General features: G+C 39.6%; 2 protein-coding genes across 10 annotated transcripts in view; one reads left to right on the forward strand and one right to left on the reverse strand.

Annotated features, from left to right (window-relative positions):
- GPM6B (glycoprotein M6B) overlaps positions 1 to 19,265 on the forward strand; it is a 104,304-nt gene extending 85,039 nt beyond the window's left edge. For 4 of the 6 annotated variants that reach the window (XM_081001426.1, XM_081001430.1, XM_081001425.1 and 1 more), the window contains 6 exons: positions 5,389 to 5,575; positions 7,956 to 8,112; positions 9,175 to 9,346; positions 11,120 to 11,193; positions 12,433 to 12,498; positions 14,572 to 19,265. In XM_081001426.1, coding sequence (XP_080857552.1) covers positions 5,389 to 5,575; positions 7,956 to 8,112; positions 9,175 to 9,346; positions 11,120 to 11,193; positions 12,433 to 12,498; positions 14,572 to 14,721 — 806 coding nt within the window. In that variant the 3' untranslated portion in view covers positions 14,722 to 19,265. Of the gene's footprint in view, positions 1 to 5,388; positions 5,576 to 7,955; positions 8,113 to 9,174; positions 9,347 to 11,119; positions 11,194 to 12,432; positions 12,499 to 12,623; positions 12,650 to 13,226; positions 13,721 to 14,571 lie in introns of those variants that run through there. The other 2 variants (XM_081001428.1, XM_081001427.1) reach the window with 2 other exon arrangements.
- Positions 5,029 to 19,857, reverse strand: part of OFD1 (OFD1 centriole and centriolar satellite protein) — a 39,286-nt gene continuing 24,457 nt past the window's right edge. For 3 of the 4 annotated variants that reach the window (XM_081001301.1, XM_081001302.1, XM_081001300.1), the window contains exons 22-23: positions 18,530 to 18,591; positions 15,288 to 18,081 (exon numbers count right to left, since the gene is read on the reverse strand). In XM_081001301.1, the coding sequence (XP_080857427.1) occupies positions 18,030 to 18,081; positions 18,530 to 18,591 (114 nt within the window). In that variant the 3' untranslated portion in view covers positions 15,288 to 18,029. Of the gene's footprint in view, positions 5,221 to 15,287; positions 18,082 to 18,529; positions 18,592 to 19,857 lie in introns of those variants that run through there. The other variant, XR_013984977.1, reaches the window with a different exon arrangement.

A 19,857-nucleotide genomic window follows, 5' to 3' on the forward strand; every position in this document is an offset into this window, starting at 1 on the left:
ATTGACAGCACCCCTTTGTGCAAGGGTTGCCCATGCTCGAAAAGCATGAGTTTTTCCCAGTGCTTTATGCACCATAGTTGGTTCCTGTTCTTTTTCTTCTATTTGTATTCCTTATTAAAAAAAATGTGTGTGCATGTGTGTGTGCACACATCCACTTTCATTTTATACCCTTCTCCAGAGAATACTTTCAGTCCTCTCTTTTTTTTTTTAGTTGGCCTCCTTTTGTGAGTGTGTTAAATCTGCAGCCAGGTTCACCGTTAGCTCTGGGCAAATCACTGAGCTGTTATTAACCTGCTTCCATGGCAACTGCTGCTCACAAGCCTGAGGACAAAAAATTGTTTTTATTCTGAACTGCACAAAAGGTTCTAGTGATGCTTTAGACAAAATGGCCATTGAAAGTGAGTTGCATTGATGTGTGTATCTGTACAATTTATATTTAAACTACTTTACTCTGCTGTGTTAGGGTAGTATTGGACATGCCTGGCATACTTTTAAATTCTGTTTTTAACATCTTCCACCATATTTTGTAAGGGATGTTAAGGTTTTCCTCTTTTCAAAAAGCGGAATTTATATAAAGACAAGAGTAGTTCATCTCTTTGACTCTGCTAATATGGCCATTCTTAAATGTTTCCTGTTTGTCCTCCTGTTGCCATTTAGTTTCTTCCACGCCAACATGATTAATATTGTGTGGTTATGTTTGTTTCAGAATGAGACCAGCAGATAAACCATTTTTCAGCAAAAGAAAATATTTTATGTCATGAAATGCAGAGTTAAAAACATAACAAACATCTATTTATCTAGATTAGATGTGTTACTAGTTTAAGCGCGCCACAGATATACTCTACAGAAAATAAAATTCAGGCAAGTCTTGATATTGTGCACAGAGGTATATGCTGCACCATGGCTTCTGTCTTTTAGCTGTGAAAAGTATGCACATCACCCATGAAAAGTGAACACATGCATGTACTCAAAACTGTGTGTGACCAGTACTCCCAAGTTTCTTACAGGATAATATCAATATCCTGAGGAAATAGCAACCCGTTGAAAATCTCCCAGAGAACACCATTCCAGCTACTATGGCTGCTGAGGCCGTTATACCCACAAAGATATCATTGAGAGTATCACCTCTAATATTGCTATAGTGCATCTAGCCACTAATCTCTGTCATTTCATAGTTATCCACAATTTCTTCAGGAGTAGTATTACTACCACCACCTTCAGAAGACCTGGGACCAACTTCTTCTTGAAGCCCAACCAACAATCCCCTCCCTGCCCAATTTTAGAAATCAGGAAGGGCAAGGATTCAAGACACAGGTAGTTGATGGAAACTAACCTTCAACTATTTTACCCATGATCTCCGGTTACACCAACTGAAGCTCCCCCAACATCACCAGAAACCTCACCAGAATAACCTGCTCCAAGGATGGAATCCAAATCCTGGTCTATGCAAGCAATTTTAACTTCCGAATTCCTCACAAACATGTCACAGCAAGCTTTGGATGAGTCTACTGATGTGTCCTCAGTAATCTACAGCTTAATCTGGACACTTCCTTCTCACAAGCCTTGGGTGGACGCCCCCATCTAAGACCTGTTAGAAGCAGACCCTGGGGGGAAACTTGAGCTACCAATACACCACTAGTACAGGATCTCATACTGTCAGCCGCAACTGCAGGAGTTTATTAACCCCCTCATTGTCCAAGGTAACATCTGCCAACATCTGCCAGTGTGCTCTTCTGCATTCTACATGGAACCAGCAGGCCTGTCTCCGCAAAGCAACAAATGGACACAAATACATCATAAATGGCAATTGCAAAAAGCCTGTCGGAGAATTTTTCTGCCTCTCAGGATACTCTGTAACTGGCCCTAATTAAACAAAGCAGCTTCAGTGGGAAACTCTAGTGTGCTGAATTACAATTTATGAGGCAATTCAGTTATGGCTTGAAATATGGCTTGAACTGTTTTATTGCAATTCATGTGTCAATTAGCTTGTCAATGCCAGGATGTTTGTTATCACCATTGCTGTGATATAGTGCAAAATAGTGTTGACTATTTTGTTTTCAAGCTAGCCGTCACAGTTCTTTATACACATCATTTTCCTCTGACACGAGGGGCACTGGAGGAATCTTGGAGGTCTGTATCTTGAGCAAACTCACCTGGTCTTTCACCTTCATAGGTTAATGTACAGACAGGTTAAGCTACTTCTTTGAACCCACCCACCCCAATGAAGTTCTGTGAGGTAGTTTGAGTCAGCTGCCTTGTACATTTTTTCTTTTTTCCAACTGGTAATAGCTGCTTGGAGTTGCTAGGACAGGTGTCTTCAGTCTGGTGCACATGGTGCCTGGGAAGGCTTTAACTGGTGTCCTGGGACAGGTGCCCCAAACTCTGAGCTTTCATTAAAAAGGAAAGAAAAAAGTCTTGAGCCCTTCTGGAAAGCAAGTTATTTCTGTGAAATGATAGTGTAGTGAGGTTGCCTTCTATACTTTTTATGGTACTGTTGCGATTAGACTGACTATCTCTCTCTCTCTCTCTCTCTCTCTCTCTGTGTGTGTGTGTGTGTGTGTGACATCTGCACAATGGGTACCAGGACAAAGCTGACTTCCCCCTGTAAGCATAAGGTTGTCAGGGGTGACTGTCTCTCTAGTTTTGTGTTATGCCACTCCATAACAGCTATTTTGTGACAGACACTCTTATTTTATTTATCTATTTTAAAGCCCAAACAATATTTTACTTTTAAAAACATTTTTATACAAAAAAGCTACACAATAAACATTTTTCTTTTATACATTTGTATACCATGCTTGAAACAGAGTGGACTGAGGACAGGAGACCCATGCAAAAAGGGGAAAGGAATGGAACCTGACTGTTCCTTCCTCCTCTGACATCTTTCTCCCAATGTGCATATATGCTTGCCAATTTAAGATGACACTTCAAGCATCTGATGAAGCAGACCATGAAAACCTATGCCACAATACATTTGTTAGCTTTTTAAGGTGCTACAAGACTTCTTCTTTAACTGCTGCATGGACTTTATTGCTCTATGGATGTGCCCAACTATAATAATTTCTGTGTACCTGTACAAAGACATCATGTAATGTTTGCTTTTGGTGGGTAGCAAATAATATATACATCAGAGTTGTACTTATGAGTGCATCTCTTGCCTCCCCAGTTCTCCTTAAATTGGCTTGGATAAGCCAACTTTAAAATTTTTTAAAAATAAAATAGACTCAGGATGGTGCTTGGCTTATTCCAAGCCAATCTGCATTTAATCTGAGACTTTGGTACATGAAGCAGTTTTCTCCCAATACTCTGATTCTCCAACCCCCGCCACATAACACTACCTTTGTACACATGACTGCCCCCTCCCACCAATACCCATTCACATTGGGGCTGCTGGTCTGGCACAGAAAGGAATGTTTCTCTCTTGTCAGCACCTAGCACCCTGGTTGCCCTGAATTCCTGATGGGAGCTTGGAGGCAAACGCGTAAGTGGAACAGGTGGTGCTTACCTTGCATTTGAAACAACTGTTGCAAGCCACCCTATTTCAAAATGCAGTGCTTGGGATTATGTATTCTGGCGTCATCTCTAGTGAGAATAGCATAGCAGTTCTAGGACAATAACTTGGTTAAGTGGTGTCTTGGGCAACTAGATAGTTTATTAGTATGGCGATCAGCAAAATGGCTTCCTCTTCTCTTGAACAAATGAGTGACTGTGAGCATTTGAAGAAGCAGACTTCCAAGTTTTCCAAGTTCAAAGCCAATTCCTTTTATCTTAGGCTGTGTACTTTTTCAGCCACCGCTTGTTGTTAACAACAGTTCTAGAAACTCCAGTTCATAAGAACAGCAGGGTGGTTGAGGCACAGTCTGTGTCTTCTCAGAAAGCACCTGGGAGGTCAGATCATTTTAAACTTCCACCATGCCCAAATCTCCTTGTGCATGTACAAAGCTAGCAGCTCAAAGTGGAATCTGAAACTGAACATTCACTACACTGCAGACTAGACTTAGCAGTTCTGATGTTACTAATGAATATAAAACTATCCCCTAGAGGACATAGAAATATTTCCAGATACTGAGGACAAACAAAATATGCAAATAAATCCAGAGGGTTTGCAGCACAGAATCTCCAGTGAAACAGTGTCCCATATGTAATTTAAGGAACTAAATGGGCTTTTGGGATTGCTTTTCTACTCTCATGATACACTTGCATGCTTGCTGTATATCAGTGATGCTGTAGAATTTGCCATTTTTAACCATCTAAGACCAATATGAACTGCTTCTCCTAACTCTTTTCTTTTTACCTCACCGGTATCTGAAACTCCTCTTTGAGCTAATTATTCTAATTTAGTTGCATCTGAAGTCTTGAAGGCATATTCCTTCATTGGAGTAGTGTTGCACTGCAAAATTAGTTCCCATGCTGGGTTTTGAATCAAGTGGCTAACCTGTGACACACACCCCGGGTTATTTTTGGACACCAGCTCCCATCAGCCTCAGCCAGAAGTCTGGTCAGGAATGGTGGAAATTGTAGTAACAAGATCATCCTGAAGGGCCACCCATTTTCCATAATCAGTCTTTTAGGCATTTACTAAAGTGGAAGGGCACCAGTAGTGCTTCTAAGCACGGTGGGCGTGTAGCATTTTATCTACCCTAGGGAGAATTTGCTGCCCTCCAGATACAATTCTGGCCTGAGATGATGCGAACTGTTGTCCACAGATTCTCCATCCCTAATGTCAATTAACAAGCTTGGGATGTTCTGTATTTGAACATATCTGTATGTTCTTCAGAGAAAGCATAAACTTTTCAGCTGTGTTTATATAGAACCTTTTGAGTACATCACACACCAGTAAACTTTTTAACATCCATGTTGGGTGAACCAGTGTGCTGTCAAATGGGGCCTGAGGTTTTATAAAGCTACCGAGTGTGGGTGGATTACTTAAGGCTGTCAAATGAATTTGTGGCTCAGATGAGACTTTTAACTAGAGGGCTTCTGGCTCCCATCGCCCTGCAAAGATGTCTGAAAGGACAGTGTAGTGCACTCAGTTTCAAAGTTTTATTTTTGTTGTCTGTGCTTAAAATAGAAGTGTTAATTTGATGTGTCGGTGGAGAACACACTCTTTTCTAAAGCATCCTGCACAAGCTTGCTTCATCTGCAGCCTTTGATTTTCATAGAATCTGGGGTGCTGTCACTCTTGTACTTTGAGGCGACAGACGTAAAGAGGAAGGTCATCTGATGAAAGTAGGAAGTGCAACCCATTAGCTTTGAACAAGTAGCTCTGCTAATTGTTCTTACCAGTTTTACCACATGAAGTCCAAATGATGTTGTTCTCATAACTTGCTCTTGTACTTAAATAATGTTGTCTTTGTGTCCCCCCCCTTTTTTTTCTTTTCTGCTTAGGTTGCTTTGAATGTTGCATTAAGTGCCTGGGAGGAGTTCCATATGCTTCCCTTGTGGCAACTATTCTCTGCTTCTCTGGGGTAGCATTGTTCTGCGGCTGCGGTCATGTGGCTCTCGCTGGGACCGTATCGATCCTCGAACAGCGTTTTTCCACAAATGTTACTGACCATGCTTTGTTATCTGAAGTGTAAGTACAAAACCACTTCTCTTACTCTGTGAAGCAATTGCAGTGATAACTTTAATAACATTAGAGCTAGGAGCGCATGCCAATTCAGCCTGCAAGGAGGTAAGAGTGCCTGGCAAAACTCAAAATTTGAAGTGAATTTGGAGAGTCCACTTCAAGCAAAACATCTTTTGGATTGGGACTGTTTTTATATACAGCATATAGTTATGAAATTTGTTGGGTGGGTTGGGGAATTTGCAACACTTCCACCAGAAGTCTGCTGCTGTTATGGATTCAGCATATATTCCCCCCCCCCCCATGTATATTCTACTTCAACAGAGAGAAGGAAAACAAGGGTAGCGATAAATCTCCCAAAGAGCATAGTTATTCAGCTCCATAGCAACTGAAGGCAAGAAAAAATAGCTGTTGCCAGGAGATCACAGACCACTAAAAATATACTGGAGAGGTACACAGGAAAGCAATACTGCTAAATCTAAGGATAAAATAATAAATGTTATCACTAACCACTGCAATTGAGGCAGTCATGACATTTCTCTCACATGCCACATAACTCCATAGTAGATGCGTAATGGACTATGAATCTAATCTTCTGCCTCCCAGTGAAATAGGCTATATTGGTTTGTGTCTGAAGCATGCTAGTTTTCCTCAACAGGATCTTCCATTGCTGAACTGTTCTTATGGTTAAATCCCCCCCCCCCCTCAATTATTAACCTCTCATCTACATTACTTAAGCTTAAAACATGTTGCCTCTTCTGTCCTTGGTGAACAGAGTTTGTCTTCCTTTTCACGTTCTAGATCTTGGAAAAAAATGTTAGTGGCCGTCATTTACTTCACTTCTATAGGACAGCACTGCATAATTCCTTTGGCATTATGATTTATCTTTTGGATGTCTAGTGGATCAACTAAAATTCTTTTAATTGTGCTGCATAAAACTGAAACAAACAAATATGGTTTACATACCTCTAGAAGTGCAAATGAATGCACTTTTGCATAGTGCCTTAGATGCAGGGTATTCTGACATTTTGTATGTGGAACAGGAAACAAAACCTGCATTACAGGGTGGTTGTGAGGATACCATGGGGTGCGGTGATGACCAGAAACGAAATTTTGCAGCAAAGGGGGACAATGCAAATTACTCACAAATTGTGGCTACATATTATTTTTAATGGAAAAGATGGCTGGATCTGTTACAAAAGAGAAATAACTGCACGTTAATTACACAAATGAATGGGTAGAGCTAGAAGCTGCATTCTGTTGAGTGGTGGGCGCAATGTACCCTACTGCTACTATGAGGAATTTATATTGTGTGGATGCAGTGCACACACTGACAAGAGACGAAAGGGGAAAGCCCCTTCTTGTTGCTAGAAGGCATAGAGGTGTGTCGGTCTGGGTCTCCATCCTTGCAGCAGTGCTCATTTTGTCTATTTGAATAGGAGCAGAACCCCTTTAAATGTTTTTCTTGCTGCTGAAACAAAGCAAGAACAAAGCTCCCTTCCCAGCAGAAGCCTGCTATGGTTCCTTCTGGGATACAGTAAGGGAAGATGTTTGCAGTAAGAAATATTCTATAGTGACTGGTGAGGGTAGGGCTTGAGGCTATTTAATTATGTGTAAGCATTAGATGCTGCAGCATTTTTGAAGTTACTGGTGGTCAACTTTGGCTGTGTAATACAGCGGTCAGCAAACTTTTTCAGCAGGGGGCCGGTCCACTGTACCTCAGACCTTGTGGGGGGCCAGACTATATTTTGGGTGGGGGGAATGAACAAATTCCTGTGCCCCACAAATAACCCAGAAATGCTTTTTAAATAAAAGCACAGTCTACTCATGTAAAAACACGCTGATTCCTGGACCTTCCGCAGGCCTGATTTAGGCGGCAATTGGGCCAGATCTGGCCCCCGGGCCTACCCATGGTGTAATAGCTGTATAGAAGGACGTTAAATACTAGATGTTTTCATCCAAGGATTTGACTGACTAGTTCAGTTCGTATGTGAAATTCAGCTTCTCCATCTACTCCGGTTCCCTTTATTCTTGAATATGATGAGGTAAAAATCTACAACAGCTTAACCAGTTCCAGTTGACAAGTCAACATTAAAAGAAGAGCAACTGGATCAGAATCTAGACCAGCCTTGCTCAACCTGCTGCTCTCCATATGGTGAAGACACCAATTCCTTTCAGCCTCAACCACCAGCATGGTCCAAGGCCAAATCTTGCAACCTGATGGAAATTATGACCAACTACATTGGTTCTTTACACAACTAGTAAATGGTCTCACCTGTGAACTTACTACTAAGATGTTCATTCTGTCCTTGTGCTCTTGGATGATTATGAAATGAGACTTTATTTCAGAGTGACAAGAGTCTGATTGCCCTGTTTGTTTCCTTCTCAGAATAAAACTAATGCAGTATGTGATCTATGGCATTGCATCGTTTTTTTTCTTGTATGGAATTATCCTGTTGGCGGAGGGCTTTTATACAACAAGTGCTGTGAAGGAGCTGCATGGTGAATTCAAGACAACCATCTGTGGCCGCTGCATCAGTGGAATGGTGAGTCCATTGCAGGAATATGGATTGCCACTACTCCAGTGGTCCATAGCATTATCTACAGTGTTGTTTGCACCAGCTCTTTATGCTCGCCTTTGATAAGAGAGAAAGCAGTGTCTTTCTAGGCTTTCAGAAAGCCCTAGCTAGAGATGCTAGCAGTTGAACCTTAGTCATCCACATAAACAGCAGAGGCTATACATCTCCCTTTAATGGTCACAAGAGAATTAGATATTAATTATAGCTTGTTTCCTTATCCCAAGTGAAATTGCCTGCTTTTTCTCTCTCAAATAGTACTTTATTGGAGAGAGGTATGAGGCAAAAATAATTTGGACATAATCCTCTTTTTTACCAAGTTTATGCTTCCAAGAAATTACAACTTTTAAGTGGGCCACAGTTCTGTCAAAGTTTTCATTAACACCATTCATAAAAATGTCCACATTATATATTGTGTGTTTTTGTCCAGTGTTGGGCTTTTTGCAGCCAGGTTGTGCTTTTTTTGGGGGTGGGGATTTCTCCCCCCCCCCTTAACTGAGCGCACTTCATTTTTAACTTTATAGACCCCCCCCCCCGCCAAAATGTAATTAAGTTGTCCCCATCTCTTGGTCCAATTTAGTTGGCTGAAGCATGACATTCTTTTCAGGTGGCTCACCTGAGACAACAGGCTGGCACTCCCTGTTGTTAGAAGCTATGCCCTCTTATCCTAATTGCGTACAGCAGGAATTGGGAGGTACCCACAGATACTGTAAGGAAGTCACAGTTCCCAGTAATGAAGTGCCACTCCAATGACAAAGAAAGCATCCCAAAATGACTACTGCTCGGAAAGTCAGGCTGTTTTTTCTTTTGCTTACTTAAAACAAAACGTCAAGCTTTTAACATCGCAACACGGGCTATAGGGAAGGTCTCTATGGAGTGAAAATCCGAGACTTCACATCAGACATGGAGACTGTGACATGCTCTTGGATTTTAAAGTTCAGGAGTGTGTGTACTGTAAATGAGATTAACCCTTGATTTCCTAAATTAATGAGAAAGAGGTTTTCTGTGTGAAATGTGTGCCTGTCTCCTCAGTTTGTTTTCCTGACCTACGTACTGGGAGTGGCCTGGCTTGGCGTCTTTGGCTTCTCGGCTGTGCCGGTCTTCATGTTCTATAACATATGGTCAACTTGCGAAGTCATCAGATCACTCCCAGCAAATATGACAGCTTCAGCGGACCAGATCTGTGTGGATATCAGGCAATACGGTACTTATTTTAATCCTGATTAAATGCTTTATCCTCTTTCCTTGTCCTATCTTCAACAGGTTTGTCTTAGCCTTATGAGATGAACCAAAAAGCAACCAAGTGTGGAGTCTCTGAACATGTCATTACTTTTTCAATTAATGCAGATTACACTGACCTCTTTCCAGATGCACCCAGTTTAACTGCATTTGGCAAGTCATTTATCTAAAGTGATTTTGTGCCTGTTATCCGCATTATGCTATCAGGCTTAATAATAAAACAATCAGTAAAATAAACTGCTTAAGCAAGCCTGAGCCCATCACCAAATAGTTTGAAAACCTACCATGCTAGTCTCCTGAATTTAGCTATATATCTGCATATTCTTACTATTTCTGTAATAATGTGAATTGTGTATGTGCTCGTGCAAAGCACTTTCATTTATCCTTTTGTTTTGGAATGGAAATACAATGTCAGAACAGTGTGAGGAAGGAACAGGGGTCTAGATTTGTGCACCCAAGAATCACACATTATGGGAACAGATCTTTTTTACCTGATTAACGTCACACACACTATGCAGTTGTTCCTATCATTAATGTTTATTTGGTGACAAATACTGTTTAGCCCCCACTCTCCCCTGGGACTGGGATTATTTGTGTGGGATTAGGAGTGAGAGACACGATCACCTCCAAAAAGGAAGGGCAATAGAACACAGGGCAGTTGAACACATAAGAGAAGTTGAGTCAATTTACTTCTAGAGGTTACATCCAGATTCCAGGTATTTTAAGGTTCCTAACATACTTTCTCTGATATTGGCTAAAGAAGAGTGCAAATCTTTCAGAAAGGCCGGTGGAAATGAGATGTGTGGGGAGGGCACAGTAGAGGCGAGCTTGGGAAATAATGGGTTTTTATCCACTGCTAGTCCTTCTCAGAGTAAACCCATTGAAGTTAATGGACACAACTCACTTTCATCCAACTTAGTTGGATACAAGCCAATAGAACTACTTATAGATTCCAAGACAAAGTAGCTGTTCTCCTCTAGTCCTGCTGCTTCTGTGCTGCTGCAAGCTATGCCATGACTGTTGAGTTGGCATGTTGCCCAAACCTTGGCTCATAGTTTTTCTCACTCCACATGGCTTAGTGATCCACACACTTCTCCATTGTTTTATAACTCTCATACACATACCTACTGCTGTATAGCTCCCCCCACCTCCCAAAAAGGTCAAAGATGAATATATTTGATGAATATCTTCTATAGTGCAATATGTTGAGGTACTTCCACCAAGAAGAAAATGGCCTGAAGATCAGTAATGAAGAAAAGGAACAGAGGCTTTAATGGAGGAAGAGAGGTGGCTTGCAGAGATAATTCTGAATAGTTCCTCTGCAATTGACCACAATTGCAATCTCAATCCACAAAGTTTAAGGCAGAGCCTGTAAAGATGCAAGCACCGTTTTCAGCAATCCCTTTGCCCATTCAATAGTCAGGAAGCACAGCATATGACAGTGATTAAAAAGAAGAAGAGTGTCCATAGTGACTAAAACAACCATTTGTCCGCCATATGGGAATCCTAGATCTGAGAACATCTCTTGGCAAGGAGAATCTCTCCTGGATGTAGAAAGGGAACACTGTTAAGTGATTTTGTACTTGATGGTGCCAACTCCAGATTGAACTGGTCAATGTGTGGGTGCTTGTTAAAGGAACACAACTTGCGTGTAGGTGGGGAAGGGAAATGGATTTCAGAAGGAAGAATGACATCAGCTATCAGCTTTAACAATGGCTTTTTGATATTTTAACTTCAGGTATCATCCCTTGGAATGCTGTGCCTGGCAAGGCATGTGGGTCAGCATTAGCAGATATGTGCAGCACCCCTGAGGTAAACGAGACTACAACACCCGGTGCTTGTGTTGCATATCTTGACAACTGGGATATAAACAATTGGTCTGCTAAAACATTAATGCTCGTGCCATTTATTTTGTTAAAAAAAGGTTTCTTAATCATGCAGAATGAATGATACAACATTCTGAGGATATAGGTCTGCACTACTTGTTGCGAGGTTAAGTGGTTCTGTGGATAGCCAGTTGAGAGATAACGGTATTTCTCCTCCCACCCCTTCAGTAGCTGGAATACATAGTGCTGAAAAATTATTTCATCAAGCGACATCAATTTTGCATAAAACACATCAATATGGTAAACACTAGGATACAGTGTATAGACAAGTAATCAATGCTTAATTAATATGCCAGGCTTCCTTTGAATAAGGAACAACTGCAAAAATAGTGCCCTCGGAATAGGCTGTCTCCTATCTTTATTGCTAAGGCATCATACTGACTGGGTTGTTGTGGTCCATAGCATCTCTCTCCTCCTAATCAGTTTGTCTAACTGCGATTGAGTTAGTGACAGGCAGTAACACACAGCTGCCAGTTATAAAAGCACCTATTCCAGGCAGGTTGGGCAGGTTTGCCTTATTATGCTGCCTTCCATGTCATTCCATGCATGTGGGTAACAAGGGCGCACACAGGTTTTTAAATGTGTGGAGCATCCCTCAGTTACGACTGTGGGCTAGAATAATGTTAATAGAGGTTGGAGTGGTGCTAATGGAACTGCCGTGGTGGTGGCCCTAGTCTCACTCAGAATAATAATTTTGCATTTGTTCATTCTTTTCTCTTGGCTGGCATGGATAAAAATTGCCCTGAATAAGCTGCACATGAGGCGACCAGCATCCAGTTACTGAGGCTAACATTTTTTTCCAGTCGCAATCAGAGAGATGAGTAGAAGTTTCCTGTATGCAGAATCTGATTCCCACTAGGCTTCTTCCATGCTATCATGGTCACACCTGTGTTCACAGTTGTGTGAAGGAACCTGGCCTTTAGGTACAACTGGCAGTGTTATGTTGCAGCAACACTGGCACAGACTCCTTGTCAGAATAGCTTGAAGTGCCATACGTTTTGACATTGGACTTGCAGAGTACTCACTACGTCCCCTCAAAAATATTTGTTGGTGCAGTGGCTCATGGAATCAGACCTTCCTCCACACTAGGCAGCCTCCCAAGAGTTATATTTGTTAATGTGCCATGGAGCTCCTAGGACAATGATTTTCCTCTTTACTGTTATAGTTCTATTTGTCTTACCACCTGTTCATTGTGGCGTGTGCTGGAGCTGGTGCTACTGTCATAGCCCTGGTGAGTACCATCATCCTCTCTCTCTCATAAAATAACCACGTATTCCCTTTTCAGATGTAATCTTTAAAATATTGTTTAACTTAAACTAAGTAATAATTTTTGTGTTTGTTGGCACCTGATTGTAGTTTTCTCAGGATATTCCAAATAGCAGGCAAGTGCTTACATTTCCCAGTAAAGCTTTGCACCAAAGCAAGCTTTAAAATAGTTCTTTTGGTTCTGTTGTATTTTGCTATTCGTTTACCTCCATCCTGTTGCATGGCCAATTTATGGCATTTTTGAATATAGCTATTTTGCCATTAGTATGTAGAACTTCCCAGCATCAGGACACTTCAGAGGTTTCCTACATTTGAAAATAGTTTTAATTAATACTCCTGTCTTTCCTTCCTTTAAGTCCTTTGGGGAGTATGAAAAGTACCTGAATGTACTGAAGCTAGTTAGTCTGATTAAAAACAAGACCCATTTATAGTCAATGTACTGTTGCAGCAACCTGCATTCAATCTTCTGTTGCCAAATTCATTTAAAGTCATAATTTATCAATGTACTTCCCACTGAAACAACCAGGGACCCTTACATAGCTTAGGTAAAGCAGAGCTAGTCATTTTTGCCATAGCTCTCAGTGAAATCCGTGCCTGACACAGTATAAATTTTCATTCTAACACAAAGAACTGCCTAAAAGGCCAGTAGAATTTGTTGTCTCTTATACGCTGTGTTTTGTTCTCTTCCACCAGCTGATCTACATGATGGCTACCACATATAACTATGCCGTTTTGAAGTTTAAGAGTCGGGAAGATTGCTGCACTAAATTCTAAATTGCATAAGCCCAGTAAAGAGCTGCACTGTGTAGCTTGAAAAACCACTGACACCCTAGACTAAAGAGTCTAGCTTTTTTGAAGTTTGTTACAGTAAATTGTAAATAGCTTCAGTAAGCATCTTTAAGCATTTTAGATTAATTCAAATTTATTTCTTGTATATGAATAATGATGTGGGTGAGAGCTGGCTATTTTCTATACTATGAGAGGATTGTTATTTTCAGTGATGTTGTAAATCATCCCTTTAAAGGAAGGAGGGCTTTCATTTAACATCAAGCTATATTTTTTTTCTAACAATCATCTCTGAAATAATTACTGGATCAATTAAGGGCCTGTAATAAGTTATTTTGTCTCTGCTGTTCACTAATCTGAAAAATAATAAAGCATCTGTTCTACAAATAGATGGCACACAAGATACATGCTTGATTCTTGATAACTGTCAGTGCCTACTTTTTAGATTGCTGTCAAAGTGCTCTTCTAAAGTACCACACATTTGCCTCTCATTTTTTCTGTATAACACCAGCCCTTTGGGTTTTTACTGGTCAAATGTTTTGAGAGACAACTAATTAGGCTCATTGAAGAACACCCTTTTCATTAGCTGACATTTTCATTTCCCCCCCAAAATAAGAAACAAAAGCCATGCAGTTCTCTAGCAAAAGCATGGAAACAAGTTCATTCCACCCCAACCCTCGCCTATGAGAAATAGAAAACATCAACTTTTGTGGCAAAGGCTATGTGCTACTAACTTCTTTGTCAGTGATCAGCTTCCAAAGTATAACCATGCAGCACGCAAAGCAAACCCTTTTATATAGAAAGCTGCATTTTAGAAAAAAACTATTTTTGCCCCAGTGAGTATGGCGAAACGCAACTGTCCTAAGAGGATAACTATATAAAATTTCCACATTACAATTTTCCTTTACTCAAGAGGATGGGGGAAGAAACAGGGAAAGGAAGAAACGATCACAGATTTATCTTGAGTTGCTCTTCTAGGCTTCAGCATGTAAACTTGCAATGTATTTTCAAAGCTTTTCCGTTTCTGTTGTTCTTTCGCATTAACTGCTTTTGTTCCTATTTCCTACTAACTTTTGCCAGTACCTACTTAGTAGAATTAAGCATGCAAAATTCTAGAGATCTTTAGAAATAAGCCTCTTTGCCTTTTTTAATATTTAATAATGTAGAATAACTTTTAAAAATTAATCTTACTAGCTGCCTGCTTTGCCTCTTGACATGCTCACTAGCCATCATGCTCACCCTTCTCTTCCAGATACACTTCCTCATGATACTGTCCTCTAACTGGGCCTACTTAAAGGATGCGAGCAAAATGCAGGCTTACCAGGATATCAAAGCAAAAGAAGAACAGGAGCTTCAGGATATCCAGTCTCGGTCCAAAGAGCAGCTCAATTCTTACACATAAATTGTTTGCCAGAAGAATTTTGTAGCTCTGACAAATCATCAAGCAGCTGCTCTGCAGAACAGATGCATGTCCAAGCAAATGCAGAAGTATAAAAACTTCACATTCATGCTCCTGGGCCATGATCATAGGGAAAATTTGCAGTGGATATCCTCCATTCCTTTAGCACTGCGATTGGAGGGTTTGGGGGGGGGAGGGAGGGGGGAGAGGTTCTCTCTAGGCCACTTTAGAAAAACATGTTACCAGGTCAAGGATCTTTATGGATATCTCTTGGCAATTATAAAAGAATTACTAAAGGAACACGCTCCTTTCAAAACAGGCTACCACAGTTGGTATCCAGCCCTACAATGACTAAAAGGTTTTAAAGGCTGTATATAATTACACAGATGTAAGTAACTAAGATTCTAGTATGACTAGTTATTCCCTTTCTTCTGAATACTGATAGTTGTGCTTATTTGATACAGTTTCAGGAAGTTACAAATAATCTTATTCAGTCTCTGTCAAAATTAAAACTGGATTTTGTGGACTAAATGCCAGAAGTGTTATTTTCTGAGCCACTCCCTTTCACCGATGCTGTAATGAGCCACTGTTGTTCTACTGCACTTACCAGAGTAAGCTGGGCACTGTTGCCCAGAGTTTGTTTTCTTTTAATTTTATACCGTTTGATGGAATGTAGACAGACCCTTGGATCAGGATAATGATCCCCTTCTCAGAAAATAAATGTCAGCTTTGCCTTAATATTTATTTTCTATAAATGTCTGAAGCATTTATATAGCAGTGGGAGATCATTATCATGTATTTTATCAAAACAGAAAGTGTTACCTTGTTGAAATTATACTGATATAATTGTTTCAAATGAGCAGATAACAATTTGTAGAACATAAAAACCCATAGCCATACAGAGCACAGGTCAACCACCCGTCTCAATTTTGGTGCTCAGCACGTTTATAGACAGTGCTTATTTGTTTTCTCTTTTAAGAAATTTGGTGTTCAGTAAAATATTGGGTGCCATTTTAAAAGTGTTTCCCACAAAATCTGCCTTCTAACATTTTCAGAAACATTCAGTGCTAGCTTGAGTACTAGTGATGGTATCTTTGGTGTGCTTTTTTTTAAATAAAAAAATTTATAAATGTTGGAGAATCTTTAAGTACATCAGTGAGTTTTAAATCAGTAAAAAAGTCAAGTCATACATCCATGTTAATGTGTGGTTTGATTAGTTTTGAACGTTTGCTGAATATTAACATGCTCCTGTAGCTCATACAGAAGTGTATAAAGATAAAGGAAGCACATGTTTCTTTAGAAAGTTTTTAAAGGAAAAAAAAATATTAATGTGGAAAAAACTTCAGGTATTACCTTGCATTTGAGTTTGTTACATGCCTAATCTGACTTTCTTTTTAAAGAGGCAAAATCTATATAGAGCAGATAAAAAAATAGCTTAGTGTTTGTTTTTACCTGTTGCATGAAGGAAACAAATTTCTACAGCAATGCAGGTGATGTTCTTACTAGTCCAGTGTTTGCATAAAGGTAACGGACAGTGTCTTAAAGCCTAATTCTTTTCTAATTCTTCTAATTCTATGTAGCTATTTACCGGGAGTTTTTTGAAGTTTTGTTTAAGTAGTCTAATATTTTTTATGTAAAGAGCATTAAATTTTGCTATGTATAAATTTTTGTAACCTAACCGTGAATCAATATTTTCTATCAGTGCCAAGGGCTTCCTGTAGTTATATCCAAGTGTTACAATAAATATTTGTAGATAATAGAACCAATTTTGTGTATGCTTATTTTAAGAAGGTTTTGAAACAGTTGTAGCAGTATAGACAGCCATCTCAAAGCTAGTGTTTGGGTGACACATAATTGGAAGTTTTAGCATCTATTGAAAAATATGGCAACCAATGGACATAGGAAGATAGACCTTTCTCTGCATCTTATCAAGATGTGATATCCTTCAGTGCTAGGGTGCCTCTGGACTGAGTCTGACTTTCAAAAAGTGTGCACATTATTTGGTATATGGATTTGCCACTATCAGTTTACCTTTGGGGCAGGCAAAAAACAACAATATTGTATTTCACAGTTCAGGTTTGATACAGTTTGACATAAACATAAATTTGTTTGTTTCTGTCTCTTAAGAAATGAGAGCAGTTAAATTAGCTAACACAAATATGCAAAAGTGTTTTGAAAGATGCTCATCTGCAAGGGCCTGTTCTCAGTAATTGATTTTGAAACAGAGTACTATTTGCTCAACTTTGTCTTAGGAGAACTGCTGCTTGAGGCATGCCTGGCATCTCTCATAAGCTCACTGCAAAAGTTTCCCATCTATAGTGTGTTTCATTATTTTAGTGCAACGTGGTCAAACTACATGAAGCCAGGATATATTTCAACTTCCAAAATCTCTGGCATTTCAACAAATCAGGTGCCATCGATTCATCTGTACCAGCACTTCCCACTAATTACAAAGCTTGTAAAGTGGGTTAATTCTTTCATCACTTTCCCAAGGAACTCTCCTCTAAAATGAGTTGATAATATGATTCAATTTTAGTGAGTTCAGACACAGCTGCCCCACTTTTTCAGGCCAGTTTCATACTATGACAGCCATTTCCAAAATTTAAACACCATAATAGTGTAAATCATCGTTTTCAATACCATGTACTTTTAATAGGAAGTAGTCCCAATTACAAGCACTTACGTAATTTTTAAAGTGTGCTTGACTGAACTCTTGCTGATGCCCTAGTTTGTTTTTAAAGAGTAGCTAAAGGATGTGCAGGAGCAGGAAATTGAAGCGTCACTATTCAATAAAGTCTAAAGCGGCTTAAGCACATTACCCCAAAACTTAAATGTCTAAACACTGTTTTCATTCTAGAGCTCTGAGCTATGCTTATAGACAGCTGGTCAATCATCTGTAAAGTCTGTAATATAAACTCTGGAAGAAAATATTTCAAATACATTTAAACACAGAATTTTCTATGACTGCTGCTTTATTTTTTAAAAAATATTCATTTGTATAACAAGGTAAACCAACCTGATTTGATTGTTTCCCCCACTGCCTCTATATAAAACTATCTTTATTGTACTGGCATATTTTAAACACATAAAATTGGTTGTTCAGGTAGGAAGCAATTCTCTGAAACATTGTTTCAGTAGCACTGATAGCAACTTTGTGCCAACAAACAGCAATGTTTCACTTTTAGTATGTTCTTCCTGAATTATGCAGATGGCAATATTCCAATGTTCAGAATCTCACCCTTGTTTGTGGTGCTTCCTCTGATGAAAAAGAACTCCACATCTCTGGTCAGGTAGTCCCTGCTAATCGATATTCACCAGAAATCATCATCAGGCTCTCCATGAAGAGTGGCTGCAGCACTAAAGCTGGAACACAGATAATAATGAATTTTGAAACAGTCTAATACACTTCCTTCTTATGATTCTCATCTACCCTTCCCTCACACAGCATACACATCAAATCATAAGTCCCCCAATCATCTAGAGGAGGTTTTTATATGGGGAGGGATAATTTGGACACTTATAGGGATGTGGTGAAATCTCCTTCCCCAACATCTGCTGTCACAAACAATCTATAAATAGAGACCTGCTCAAATAAACTTAGTATGCAATCCATTCTTTGGACATTTGCTTTAAAACTTTAACAAATCTTAATTCAACTGCAATACAGTAAAGATTACCAGACAAGTGTAATTAGTATGCAATTAAAAGTGTTTAATGGAAAGGATTTGTTTTAATGCAAAAAGGCCCCACTTGATAAAAAAAGCAAAAATAAATATGAACCATACATGTCAAGCACTAGCAAGATACATACCTGTCCTCCTTTCCACTACCTGAGAGTTTCTCAGAAAATACTTCAGCTTCTTTCTTGAAGTCCTAATAGAGAAAAGAAAGTTGTTACTGGTTGCTTTTGTGTGGTCTCCACATTCCACTGCTACTCAAAAAACAGGAATATGATTAGGTACTTAAAATTACCCTAAGTGCTATACAGAGAGTAGAAAGGACAGGTCACTGCCACGATGCATTATCATCTAACAGATACAATGCAAAAGGGAGGGAATGAAGGTGAACACACACATTCATCTTCTAGCTTGTACATGGCAAGGTGGAATGGCTGCTAGAGTGGGGCAGTTCTAGGAGTGAAGGTGCTAAATGGCAATTGGTCTTCTTTCCTCTCTGCTTTCAACCAACTGAAACAGCCACTGATAGAGACACAATCTTACTGATTGCAATGGGGTTTTTTGGTCTTTATTTCAGAAATAGCATGCTTATGTCTGAACAGCTTTGTAATGGAATTTGTTATCAGAAATTTTAGTTTGGCATATTTCACGTGTCCTGTTATTGGTTTTCTACCATAGTATGACCTTTTCCAGACAAAATTTTGTGGTCTCCATAGGTCTGTGGGTAATCTTAAACCTGTATGTTTAAACTGTTTAAAACCAGAATGTACACACTTAAGTATTTGCCCACTATTTTTTCTAGTATCATTGCCAAATTCAAATGATCTTGTATTTGTCAAAAGTGATCAGTGAATAAAAGATTAAGAAAGTCGTTTGATGCAAGAATTTGTATGTTACAAGACCAAGTAGAGATCACTGTACTGCAGCGTGATGGAATTATAGTGGTATCACTGCGTATTACCAATTCAAAATGGCTAACAGAGATCAACAGTAGAACAGATGTGGGGAACCTCCAACTGTTACTGTACTACAAATACCTATTATTACTGATCACAGACCAGGAGTTGGGAGTTCAACAGCATCTGGAGGGCCACAGGTAAGCCACCCCCACAGTAACAAATGATAGTGCTTTCCAGTGATTCGTTTAGATTGCTTACAGCATTCAGTCCTAGATATTTTGATGCACAGAGAGGATCTAACATTCTACTATTCCTTTTTGAATTTGATATCATGCAGCAAAAAAGTGTAGCTATAAACAGCAGGTTTTGCCAAGCTGAACTCAAGTGTGGCTACTACAAATTTATTGTATATGCATGAAGCATGACTCATTAAGCCAAAAAGCTGTACTCAAGGAAGTATGATGGCTTGGAATCCGTCCTTGTAAGCTAATCATTAATTCAGCTGAAGATGGTTAATTCTGGATAACCGCAAAGCAAGCTGCAGAAGAATCAGCTTAACTGCA

Source organism: Podarcis pityusensis (genome assembly GCF_964106645.2).
Source record: "Podarcis pityusensis genome assembly, chromosome: 4".
In the NCBI taxonomy this organism is placed as follows: domain Eukaryota; kingdom Metazoa; phylum Chordata; class Lepidosauria; order Squamata; family Lacertidae; genus Podarcis; species Podarcis pityusensis.